Source organism: Meles meles, chromosome 21, assembly GCF_922984935.1.
Source record: "Meles meles chromosome 21, mMelMel3.1 paternal haplotype, whole genome shotgun sequence".
Lineage (NCBI taxonomy): Eukaryota > Metazoa > Chordata > Mammalia > Carnivora > Mustelidae > Meles > Meles meles.
This window is the reverse complement of record NC_060086.1, coordinates 26,173,689-26,186,628: the sequence shown is the minus strand read 5'-3', so window position 1 is coordinate 26,186,628 and position 12,940 is coordinate 26,173,689. Positions and strand designations below refer to the sequence as shown.

Sequence of the window (12,940 nt, the reverse complement as noted above, 5' to 3'; positions counted from 1 at the left end):
ATCTGCACCTTGCTTTGAAATGTATTAAAAATGGGTTGAGGACTGCCTGGGTGGTTCAGTTGTTAAGCATCTGGCTTCCACTCAGGTCACGAGCCCCATGTCAAGCTCCCTGTTCAGCAGGAAGCCTGCTTCTCCTTCTCCCACTCCCCTTGCTTATGTTCCTTGCTTATGTCCATCAAATAAATAAATGAAATCGTAAAAAAAAAAAAGATGCGTTGACAGTGGGGGACCTGAGTGGCTCAGTTAAGAGTCTGACTTCAGGGGCGCCTGGGTGGCTCAGTGGGTTAAGCCCCTGCCTTCGGCTCAGGTCATGATCTCAGGGTCCCGGGATTGAGACCCGCATCGGGCTCTCTGCTCGGTGGGGAGCCTGCTTCCCCCCCCTCTCTGCTGGCCTCTCTGCCTACTTGTGATCTCTTTCTGTCAAATAAATAAATAAAATCTTAAAAAAAAAAAAAAAGAGTCTGACTTCTGCTCAGGCCATGATGTCAGGGTCCTGGGATCAAACCCCTCGTCAGGCTCCCCACTCAGCTGGGAGTCTGCTCCTCCTCTTCTTTCTGCCCCTCCCCTAGCTCATGCATGTGTTCTCTCTCTCTCTCTCTCTAATTAATTAATTAATTAAATCTTTCCAAAAAGTGGGTTGACAGAGAGACAGATGGATAGATATGTGATAAAACAGAACCAGTCAAATTCTGATTGTAAAATCTAGGCAGTGGTATTATGGATGTTCACTATATAATTCTTTCAACTTTTCTATATTTAAAACTTTTTTTTTAACGATAAAATATTGGGAGAAAATTCAATGAGAATAGGGACCATGAGTACATTACATGAAAAGAATTATTCTATGTACATTATATTTTATATTATTCATCATAAGACTCTATGACTTGCTTCTGTTTTAACTGATAACGTGTCATAGTCATCTTTCCATGATGGCAGACAGACAGAGATAAGACAGAACTCATTCCTTTGAGTATATCATGGATATCTCCAAGTAAGGCAGACATGCCAAGAAGCCCTGCTCTAGCAAGATAACCCTTCCAGGTAAACACTCCCACCTCTCCAGGCAAGCAAACTCCCTAGACTGTCCTTGGTTTCAGAGTTTTTGAAACGGGGCTTACTTGCTGGGAACTCAACAGCCTTCACACCTGCTTTGCCTTGTTTTATTCCCACAGGTCTTAGCAAAAGGCACGTGTCACTCCCCAGCCACCCCACAAATGAGGACTGTGCTTAAGGGCACATGTTTTGGGGCCAGATCTGATCCAGAGGACCTGGGAGAGGAGAGGGGTGAAGGCATCATCACCCCAAAGACCAATGTCTCCCCTCTTTTTGCAAGGAGGAGAGCCACCACCGCACTGTGGAGCGTTGTTTAAGCGGATGGATCTCTGTACCTGGCAAGACAGCCGGATGTTCAAGGTAGGCACTCAAATATAGAAACCACATTAATTCAAAACCCACGGTGGCTACCACTGGAGTTGCTGAGGATTACGCTCTGTTTTAACAGACCATCGAGGTTTTTTGTGATTCTGTCTGGCTCTCCTGACATACTGTTGTTCTCCACTGCGATTTGTTTGAGGCTACATCCCCAGCCTGGAATAGAAATCTCAATTATTGTAACAGTTTCCATGGAAACATATGATCTATCTGCTCTCATTTCCTCTCTGTTCCCTGATGACCCATTCTCCCACTTCTCCACCCCCTCCCCCACACCACCCAGTCCTGATCCTTTCCGTAAGGCCTTCTGGCACTTCCACTCCTCAAGCAAAAACTCTCCAACCTATATTGTTAAGTGACCAGAAAGGGGCAGAGCTCTGTGTAGAAGACGCGAACCCTTGCAGTAACAAGGACAAGAATAAAGATGCGTATTTATATGTGTTCATTTAGCACATGGGAACCAGAAATATTCAAATTAAATAAACAGAATATTTGCCTCTGGAGGGCAGCAGCAGTTGGGGGGGGGGCACAGAAAGGTGTGGACTTGAGTGAGAGCAGACATCTCAATGCTTATCCTTTCAATATAATTTTAATTATGAACCCCATGCATATACCGCTCATTAAAAATATAATTTAATTTCTACAAACTTCCCAACAGGCCCATATAATTAGAACCCCTTCTTCCTTTAGGCCACATCCGTCCTTATCACCAAGGCAACTCACTCATCTTTGGAATCTAAATGTCCCTGGTCTTCCTAGCACTTTAAATCTCTTGTCCTCACCTGTTTGGTTTTTTTTTTTTTTTTTTTTTTTTTTTTTTCATCCCCAGGCTTTCAGACTCCTTCTTTTCCACCCGGGGTTATGCTCTTCTTCCTGCTCTGACTTCCTTTCCAGCCTGGTCTAGTTGCCATTTTTATTCATTTATCCAATATGCTTTTACTGATCACCCACTGAAAGATTCCATAGGATCTGTAGCAGGCATCTCTCTTCCCAGAATCCTTGACTCCCTCTTAATCTTCTGGCTCGCTGATTCTGCTCATCTCCCCCTTAGCTCAAATGTGCCACCCACTTCTCCATGTCCACACCCAGCTGCTCAGAGATGCTGGCAAAAATCACACAGAGGCATGGACCACTTCCATCACTGACTTTAGGACGCCCCTCAGTAATCTTGCTGTGTTTTCCTACTGTCATTCCCATTTCATGCCCAAGCCCTGCACATTCTGGACCACCATCCAGATCCCTTATTCCATCTCAGCAGATGACCCTGTGACCCACAGAGAAAATCGTGCCTTCTGTCCAGGCCCTGAACGGATTCAATCCACAGGCACTGGAAGGACCGTGGTGAACAGGACAGAGGTCCTCCTCTTGGAATGCTCAGTTCTTAGAAGAGAGACAAACCAATAAACAAAAAGAATACCATCTGGAGATGGCTGCCACGAGAGTGCAGAATAGAATGGGGAATGAAAGTGAGGCTGAGAAGGTGCTTAGGGAAGGCTTCTCAGAAGAGGTGTCGTCTAGGTTGTGAGGGGAATTACAAGGAGGAGCCCGCCGTGCAAAGAATAAAAGGGATGGCATCACAGAAGCTCTAAGAGAGGGAGGAGATTTGTATGTTTCAAAAACCCAAGGACCACTGTGGCCAGAACACGATGGGTGACAGGGACAAGAAAAAGAAGTCGCCAGGCAGAGAACCTGATAAGATTATAAAGAACGATGTAATCGTCATACGATTGTATGTATGACACTTACTCTGATGGGATGGAAAGTTGCTTGGGGAGTTTTAATCAGGGGAGTGCCTTGACGTAATATAACTTTGACAAAATGACTCGTTGCTGCTAAATGGAAAGTGTACTGATTACGGGTACAAGAATGAAAGCAGGGAAGCCAGTTAGGAAATTCTGCGGAGGTCCAGGGGGTACGTGGGGGAGTCTAGATTAGGGCTGTATTTGTGATGATGGAGGGAAGTCAGTGAAGGCGTGGCCTGCTTTGGTGAAGGATCTGTTAGGATTCGTGAATGGATTTCACGCGACTGGGGTGGGGGAGGGGCCAGGGAAGAACAACTCCAGGTAAAGTCCCAGACTGGGGGCTTGGACTACAGAGATGGAGAAGAAATTTATATTTTTCTACACACTTGAGTTCATGGTATGAGATTTATACGAGACATATTTGTGGCACAACAAGGGATTAAAAGACTCGAAACAGCACTAAACAACTCAGGAATACTTACACCACAATCTCAACTTCAGTAAAACAGTGTCTCCTAGTATCTATAAAAGAATCCAGAACCACACTCTACCAGTCCCCAGGTCATCCTTCAACTCCCTTGCTGTCTGAAAGGAATGGTTTCATTCTTGGCTGCAAAAGGGATCTTTTCCAAAAGGCACATCGGATCATGTCACTTCTCTGCTTAAAACTTTTCAATGGCTCCCCACTGCACTGTGGATAAAATCCAAACTTCTCATCATAGCTCACAAGGCTTTGCAGGACCAGGCCCCTGCCTGTCTCTGCAATCTCACATCCCACTACCTTGCCATGCACATGACATTTTGGGCCCAACACCCTCTGATGGTCCCTAGAAGGTACCAAACCCTTCTCTACCCCAGGACCTTTGCACTTGCTATTCTCTCTGCTGGCAACATTCAATTCCTAGCTCCTGGAATGAATAGCTAGCTCAGGGCTCACCTCCTCTGATGGTCTAGTGGGTCCCCTCTTGATTTGTTTGGGTCCCCTAACACACTGTTCCTTTCCTTCATGGTTTTCATTACAAACTGTAGTGTTGTGTCTATTTCCTTTTTACTCTCTCCCTCGCTGGAATGTAGGCACCATATGAATAGTAAGAGTCCCTGCCTTGTTACCTGTCCTTCTGGAGCGGGAGCCACCCCCACGCCACAGCATACCTTGCCAAAGCTTCCTTTCCCGAGCACCATCAGGAAGTTAAAATCAGTCAGTTTCATTCGGTCTCTGTTCCCATTGTTGTCAAGTTTGGATATGGTGTTGGTCGTCTTTTCTTCCGGAGCCTTGGTCCCCTGACTGATCTTGGCCCTCTGAGGGAGGAAGCACACAGAAAACATCATTAGGGTTTGACGATGCCCCTGGAGGAAGTCACAGGTAGCTGCCGCGAGCTGTGGTTCCTGGAGCTCACCCCATCCCCTGGTCTGCATCTCAATGAAAAGCATGGCCAACGTCTACTCCACAAGCCGGAAAGCTGGGGCCCATCATTGACACCCCTGTTTCTCCGTTTGTCCATCCTGCCTCAGCCACCACAGGGAAGAGTCCTCACTGTCCCTAGAACTGACCTGCTTCCCATTTTCGCCACGACCTGCCATCGTGCCGCACCTGGACACCCCACCTTGGTTCCTGCCTCACTGGGCTTTTCATGCAACCAGAGTGAGCTTTCGCTTCTCCATACCCAACCAGGTCACCACCTGCTTAAAATGCTTCCGTTGTGACTCCTTAGGTTTGGGATAAAGGCCTCAGTGCTTTCACTGGTCTACATGGCCCAGTATGATCAGGTTCTCCAATCTCCTCACTTCTTGGACCCTTCCCTGTAATCCAGATCCATTCCCCTTTCACATCGCACTCTGGGCTTTTGCACATGCTCTTGCAGCTCTAAGGGTGGCTACTGTCTCCTCTTCGCCAACGGAGCTCCCCCTGCTTCCCATGTTCCCTTCCCTAGGGAAGCCTTCCGTGATTGTCTCTCTGGATTAAGTGTCCCGCTTTGCATCCTTCATCCATTTCACTTCCCATTTACACTGGTAACTGTTCACTTGCTTCCGCCAACACACTGGAAGCTCTGTGAAGGCACAGTCTCTACCTCCGCAACTTCTCTAACAACCGACACAGTCTCCTGCTCTGTGGATGACTGGATGGGTGAGGCCCGTGTCGGTCCTCAGGGCAGTGGGGGAGGGTCTCGCCACTGTGAGCAGCAGAATGGTGACTCAGAACGGCAGCAGATTCCCTACGATGAGGAGAGGAGAGGAGGTCAGGAGTGAGGTCTTGCAGACACCAGGACTTTGTTTCTGGAGTCGCCACTAGGGCTAGACTCCTGACTCGGGCATGGATAAGTGATGTAATCCGGAGGGAGCCATGAGTTCAGGACACTCTCTACTCAGACATCCCAAACTTCAGCATCTCTCTCAAGAGAAAAGGCCAAAGGCCAGGGATGTCCCTGCTCCTCTGTACGCTCTCTGATTTTGGACCTCTTCTCCTTGCTTCACCCTGGCCTCACTGCTGTTCTCTGAAAGCATCAAATATGCCCTTGCCCCTGGGCCTCTGCACTTGCCGCCTCCTGTGCCTCTAACTTCTTTCCCAGAGTGTCCCCACTTCAGATAAGACAGCCTTTCCTGTGGCCCCGGGGTGGCTCAGTTGGTCAAGCGTCAGACTGCTTCCAGCTCAGGTCATGATCCCAGTGTTGTGGGATCGAGCCCCGTGTCGGGCTCCACGCTCGGCAGAGAGTCTGCTTGTCCCTCTCCCTCTGCTCCTCTCCCTGCTCTCTCTCAAAAAAGTAAAATCTTGGCGGGGGTGGGGGAACTATAGCCTTTGCCAACACCAACATGCAGAAGCTCTCATCAATCTTCATTCCCCTTACTTATTTTTCCTCCATATCCCTTATCACCATCCTACAAACCCGGTTTTATTCGTTTCTTAATTTCTCATCTTTGTCCTCACACTAGAACACAACCTCCAAGAGGTCAAGGATTTTTGTCTCTTGTTCCCCTTTCCCTGGTGTCTCAAGCAGCACCCAGCAGAGTAGGCACTGACTTGTCTTCAGTGAATGAAACTTTCTAAACCCTTTCAAGCAAATGAAGATCAGGACAGGACAGAATGTAGCTCAGGGTTCTTAGCACCATTCCTAGTATGTAGTAGGTACTCAACGAATGGCAGCTATTATAACTGTCCTATTATTCGTTGTCTTTTTTTTTTTTAAGGATTTTATTTATTTAATCCAGAGAGAGAGAAAGGTAGGGGGAAGAAGAGAGGAAGAGGGAGACGCAGACCCACGTTGAGTATGGAGCCCAACACGGGGCCCAATTTCAAGGCCCCGAGGTCATGACCCGGGCTGAAACCAAGAGCCAGACACCCAGCTCACTGAGCCACCCAGGCGCCCCTATTCAACTGACTTTTAAAGACCAAGAGGCAGCAAACATTTTCAGATATTTTTTGAATATCGGGAAAGCGTCATGTATTCAGACGAAACTCATGGAGTTCCCGTGGCTTGCTAGGCGGTGCTCTAGATGCTGAGGGTCAATCAGGGAGAAAGACGACTGTGGATGTTCAGAGAATCCACCCCAAAGCAGGGACTGGGTCCCACACCCTGGGTCCAAAGGATAAGCAGGAGAGATTTCCAGGCAAACTACTTCATGTCAGCAGCAGAAATAGAATTAATGGAGCAGAAAGCAAGACACACTCGAAGAAGCAGACACAGTGCAAGGCAGGTGTGGTTCGGGATACAGCCCAACTATGAGCCGGACCAGGTAAACCCTCTTAAGGAGTCAGAGCTGATTCTGAGCATGAAAGGCTTGTCCCTGGGTGGTGAAGTCGGTGAAGCTTCAGCTCTTGGTTTCAGCTCGGATCATGGTCTCAGGCTCATGACATGGAGCCCCGTGTTGGGCTCTGAGCTCAGAGAGGGGTCAGCTTGAGATTCTCTCTGTCACCCCCTCCTCAAATAAATAAATCTTTAAAAAAAAGGCTTTAAGGAGGCCATGGTATGATCATATTCCATTGGAAGATCACCCTGGGTCCAGCGAAGAGACCCATTTGAAGGTGACTTTGAGAACCACTAGAAGGAAAGGACCACAGTCGTCAAGGTGCAAGATGGTGGGACCCGACCTCAGGGGTGTCTGCGGTGTGGATGGAACAAAGTGGGTGGATTTGGAGGTAGACTCATCAGAGCTGGGTGCAGTCTGGGAGAGAGGATGAGGGATGAAGGGCAAGTCCTTGGCTCCTGTGTTGAACTCACGGGAGGACAGGATGGTGGCATTTTCCACTCAGAGGAGGAGCGGAGGAAAGGCAGATGTGGAGGTGTGGGCAAGAGAACGGGAAGAGCCTGACTTAGGGCATGCTGAGACTCCCATCCCCAGTGGCCTACACTGCAAGGCTTATCTCTCCCTCAGGATGTGCCTGTCCACTGTTGTCATCCTATTTGTGCTGGTGACAGAGCATCCACCATTTTTCTTCTTTTTGTGATTAATGTTTTACAACTTACAATGGAGGGGCGCCTGGGTAGGCTCAGTCAGTTAAGCGCCTGACTCTCAACTTCAGCTCAGGTCATGATCTCAGGATCATGAGATCAAGCCCCGTGTTGGGCTCTGTGCTCAGCGTAGAGTCTCCCTGGGCTTCTCTCTCCCTCTGCCTTTGCCCCTCCCCCACTCAATCTTTATCAAAAGATAAATAAATCTTTAAAAATAAATAAAACTAAAAATTACACTAGATATGCTGAAACGCACAAAATACCAAGCAGATAGTTCTATGAATTTGGACAAATGTAGACATCCATGAACCCAAACCCCAATTTCCATCACCCTCAGAAAGTTCTCCGTGCCCCTTCCCAGCCAATCCTGCCTCCCACGAACACAATCTCTGTTCTGATTTCTATTCCTGTAGGTCAGTTTTGTTTGTCCTTGAACTTCATTAAATAGAATCAGAGTGTGTGACATAATAAGGAATATTTATTTGGTCTCTGCTCTTGGTTCCTGATGCAAAGCTCCTAAATCTCTTGTAATTTCCTGATACGAGCATCTTTTATTCTAATGAGGAAACTCTTGTTGGGCTCCTGGATGGGGGATGGTCACCTGACAGACCAAACCATGATGAGAAGCTTGTTACTTTCAGCCCCATTTCAGGGCTGGAGATTGAGTTAATAATTGATTGCGTCTCCATGATGAAGTCTTCATAAAAATCCCTAAACTGTGGAGTTCAAAGAGCTTCCAGAATGATGAATCCTGACCCTGCAGAGGACAGAAGCTCCCACACTTCTTTCAGACCTTACCCTATGTGTCTCCTCATCTGGCTGTTCATCTGTATCCTCTATCATATCCTTTATGTACAATAAACCAGTTCATATAATTAAGTGTGTCCTTGAGTTCCATGAGCTGTTCTAGCAAATTAGAGAATCTGAGAAGGGAGGTGTAGTGGGAACCCCAGATTGGCAGCAAGTCAGACAGAAGTGTGGGTGACGTGGGAATCCACCATTTGTGACCTGAGTCTGGACGGAGGCCTTAACCTGTGGGGTCTGCTCTAACTCCAGGTGTTGTCTGTGAATTAAATTGTAGGACGCCCAGTTGGTATCCACAGAGGACTGGAGAATTTCTGGAAACCCACACATTTGGTGAAGATCTGTGGAAGTCTGATAGGCTTCCCTCTATGGGAGAAGTAGTCTTTTGCATCTGGCTGCTTTTGCTCATGATCATGTTCGTGAAATTCACCCGTGAAACTGCCAAGCCGGTAGTCTGCCCCGCAGTCTTGCTGAGTTGTTTACATTTACCCGTTCTCCTCTTCATGGGCATTTGAGTCCTTTCCACTGTGGGGCTATGAACAGAGCTGCTGTGGACACACCCGGTCAAGTTGTTTTGCACTGAGATATGCTGAGATTCAAGTGTATCTGGGAGAGCCAAAGATCCATATCCAGAAAGCAATGGCCTCTGTGGGTTTGAGACTGAGAAATGGTATCTAAGCTGTAGACAGAGGTCTGGGGGTCACAGACGTAGAGCTGGTGGTTCAAACATGAGCTCATCAGGTAGGTTGTAAAGAAGCCAAGTGCCTAAGACAGAAGTTGTACTGTCTTTTCTGGGCCGTATCTTTCCATCATCCCAAACCCTCAAGTTCCAGCCCTCGAATCTTGCCCAGGGTGCTAAACACGGTTCCTCCTTTCTCCCCGCCTACTGCCTTTCCCTGCTCCAGGACCACATCTCCCACCTTCCTTGAATCTGACCCAGGACCCACCTGACCCACACACTGCATTCTTCAACCTGTGCGGATCCAAATCCTGACCGTCCCCTGGTTCCCCAGCCCCCATCCTAGCCCTCAGGGGGACACCCCAGGTCCCCAGTACGGCCTGCTGGTGAACCATGAGTAAGAGGCCCCAACTTCCCCATTCTCCATTTGACCTTGCTTCGTGGAAATTTTTTCTTTCTGTCCTTCAAGGAGCAGCAAGTGGCCACCAGCTTCACTACCCCTACTCCCTCACACCCCCATCCTGTGAGCAACATTCTCTCTTCTGAATTCAGGACCAAAAACCCTCTTTCCACTCTCCAGCTCAATTTGCTTCTTTTTTCTCATAGGTATAGGCTATAGACCTACAATGTCTGGGCCTTCTTCGGAGCTAGAGTGTGTGTGTCCCCCTCTGTAGGTTATGATGTTTGTGTCCTCCCCTCCAAAATTCACATGTTAAAATCCTGCACCACAAGGGTGAGGGCATTAGGAGATGGGACCTTTGCGAGGGGATTAGGTCATGAGTGTGGAGGCCCCATGGGCAGGATCAGTACCCTCATAAAAGAGGCCCCAGAGAGGTCCCTCAGCCCCTCCACCAAGTGAGGACACAGTGAGAAGACAGCCATCTAGGAACCAGGAAGGGGCTCCCACCAGAACATGACAAGGCTGTGGCTTTGATCTTGGACTTCCCAAGTTTACCACCGTCCCCACCACGCCCTACTGTCTGACACCAAGTTTTTCCCCTCCTTGTTATCTGTCTGGCTCCTGAAAACATTTGGGCTTGTGACCCCTCCACGGTGAACCTTTGGAAGACAAGAAGTCCATCCTTGTCCCTCTGGAAGCCCCCTGTTTCCCTGGGGCCTCAGGCCTAGCAGGTGTTCCGTCAAAGAGCAAAGACCTTCAAACTGAGGCCCAAATTAAAATGATCTTCTATCTTGCTGGGATGGATATGTCTTCAGACACAGGAATACACTGATAGTTGCCTTTTTATGTCTGCAATGTGGAGCCCTAGAATTCAGTGCTCAGAGAGAAAGCAAATAGACTAGAGTTCTGAGCCAGGAGACCTGCGTCCTTCCAGACTGCACGGGACGGCGGCAGAGACGCCTGGGGAGCCAGTCTCCCGGGCCACTTTTCAGACAATTAGTGCCTGCCCTGGCTTCAGCTTCTGCAATTAAGAGGGGCTTCTACGGGCACCCTAGGGCCCAGCAGAAGAGGCAAGGTCTCAGGAGGCTTGGAGCCCCCATAGATCCCTCCCAATCCCCAACCGGCCCTTCCAAATCCCAGAGGGAATATGTTCCGAGCTTCATTTATTCCAAGGGTGAAGCTGGTAATGACAACAGTGGCCTGACATCGGGATACTATGACGCGCCAGATGCTGTCCTAAATGCATTCTCTCATTAGGTCCTCACATAACCTTAGAAGCTGAGAAGCCTTGTGCTTCCCCCATTTTACAGATGGGGAACCGAAGGCTCAGAGAGAGAAAGTAAGTTGCCTACAGTCACTCAGCAAGGGAGTGGCAGAGCCCGACTCAAATCTAGGCAGCCCGATGCTTGAACCACCTGTATAGGACAGGGCTTCACCGCACCGATGAGGCCCAGGTGTCCCGCCAAGACCCCCTGGCACTCTTGTCTCTCTGCCTGTGACCACCTGGGGACTCACAGCCTGGCTGCTGGAGCAGCAGAGTCCAAGAGGGCTGGCCAGGGAACTCCCCAGAGAGCAGCCACCAGGCAGCGACAGAAGCTGAGCTGGTGGACGATATTGCAGTTTCCTGCCCCACCCCGGGTTGGGACACCCCCTTACCACCCCTAAGGCACACATTCAACTCCCAGAGTTCTCCGGCGTGCTTAAACCCCCGCTGCCCATGGGGCCAACGTGCTTCATGAAACGTCCCCCCTCTTCCCCTCTCCGCAGGGAAGCTTCCTGTGATCACCTCCCCAAGAAGCTACTTGAACTTGAATCCTTGTGGTCTGTTGTGGGGAAACTCAATGCAGGGTAATGAGTGGCTAGCTCTAGGATGGCAGAGAGTTGCTTAACCTCGCTGGGGCTCTGCTTCCTCATCCATAAAACAAAAAAAACGGGGAGGATGATAACGTCTATCATTCAGGGGTTCTGCAAGAGTTAAATACGCTCAGATTTCCGGAGCACTTAAAACAATAAAGTGCCCAGAGGAAGCACTGTATGATTTAAGAAAATTCCAAGACTGTCAGAAAACCCGCTGTGAACCATCCAAGGTGCAGTTTTCCCTTTGCTGACCCAGAGACAAGCCCGTGGTCAGAAAACAAGCCCCTGGTCCGCCCCAGACCGAGCCAACTCAGACGTTCTGAAATTCACCACGGGCAGCCACTGCACCAAGCTTCCCCTGCCGTGAAATTCTATTACCCCAATGCTAGCAGCTCGATTTTACCGGCACTCAGAATTTCTCCACATAAGAGGCTTGAAAGTAATTTCTGAGTCATTCCGGGTGCTAATTGGTTATTGCACAGGGATTACATTTCTCACGTTCAAGGTCAACTGAAATTTCCCTGTGTGTCTGAGAACAATTCTCGGTTGGTTGGAAACATTTTTTTTTTTTTTTAATCAACAACTACGGTACAGAGCAATTATAATTCAGGCATAAACAAGCATTTGTGGGCTCTCGCTAGGAATAAACGGCTGCATTTTGTTGCTTGCAGATAAAACAGTCCTTTACTCCATGCCAATAACTGGCCCGGATAAACACTATGTTCACATAGGAACTGTTCTCCTTGATGTCCTGAAATGTCACCCCGGCTGCCCTAGCATGGGAGAAATCATTTTGCAAACTGAGACACCATTTTATACAAGAAAACAGTGGACTTGGGGTGTTGTTTTTTTTTTTTAATACCCAGGACGATACATTTTTAATGCAGCAGCAAATGGGCACAGCTTCATCAAAAAGTTGAGGGAAAGAGATGGAAGGCGTTCTCTGGAAAGACTAATCAACAGTGTCTAGTTCTTGGCTCTACTGAGTGGGATGTCCTTTTACCAGCTCATCTGGACTTGAGCCGGCTCCGCGGGAATAACCTTCCCTTGCCGAGTTCACTGGAGAAATGACTAGTAAGTCCAAGGCCAATGTGTTCATCCCACTTGTTTCCAGGATGGGATCTCCCCCTGGGTCAGACCCATCACCACTAACTTGTGTGGAGGGCACAACAAGGGCCAATACTCAAGTGCTATTTCTGTCAAGTTGAAGGGCAGACTAACATGGACCTTGGGATAAATGCCAAAATCCTTGCCAAGGCCAGCACAGCCCTTCCACTATGATGACCAGTCACTTCCCCAGTATTACCCTGAACTCACCCTTTGCTCTCTCTCCTCTAGCCACATTGGTATTCTATAAGTTTCACATAGTTGCTACAGAACTCCCCACCACAGGGCCTTTGTACATGCCATCCTTGCTGAATGGAATTTTCTTTTCCTCTCTCTACTCAGTTAATTCGCACTGTTGTTGCCTTAATGACACCTTCCTTGTCCTCCCATCTCAGAGTTAACGTGGACCTCTCTTTCATAGAACTTTACCTGGTCACAAGTTTTTTATTTGCCTGTGTGATTATTTGCTGAA

General features: G+C 48.5%; 1 protein-coding gene across 2 annotated transcripts in view; it reads right to left on the bottom strand.

Moving 5' to 3' along the window:
* PRKCB (protein kinase C beta) overlaps positions 1–12,940 on the bottom strand; it is a 328,913-nt gene that overhangs the window by 81,119 nt on the left and 234,854 nt on the right. For both annotated transcript variants that reach the window (XM_045993021.1, XM_045993020.1), the window contains exon 9: positions 4,329–4,475. In XM_045993021.1, the coding sequence (XP_045848977.1) occupies positions 4,329–4,475 (147 nt within the window). The remainder of the gene's footprint in view (positions 1–4,328; positions 4,476–12,940) is intronic.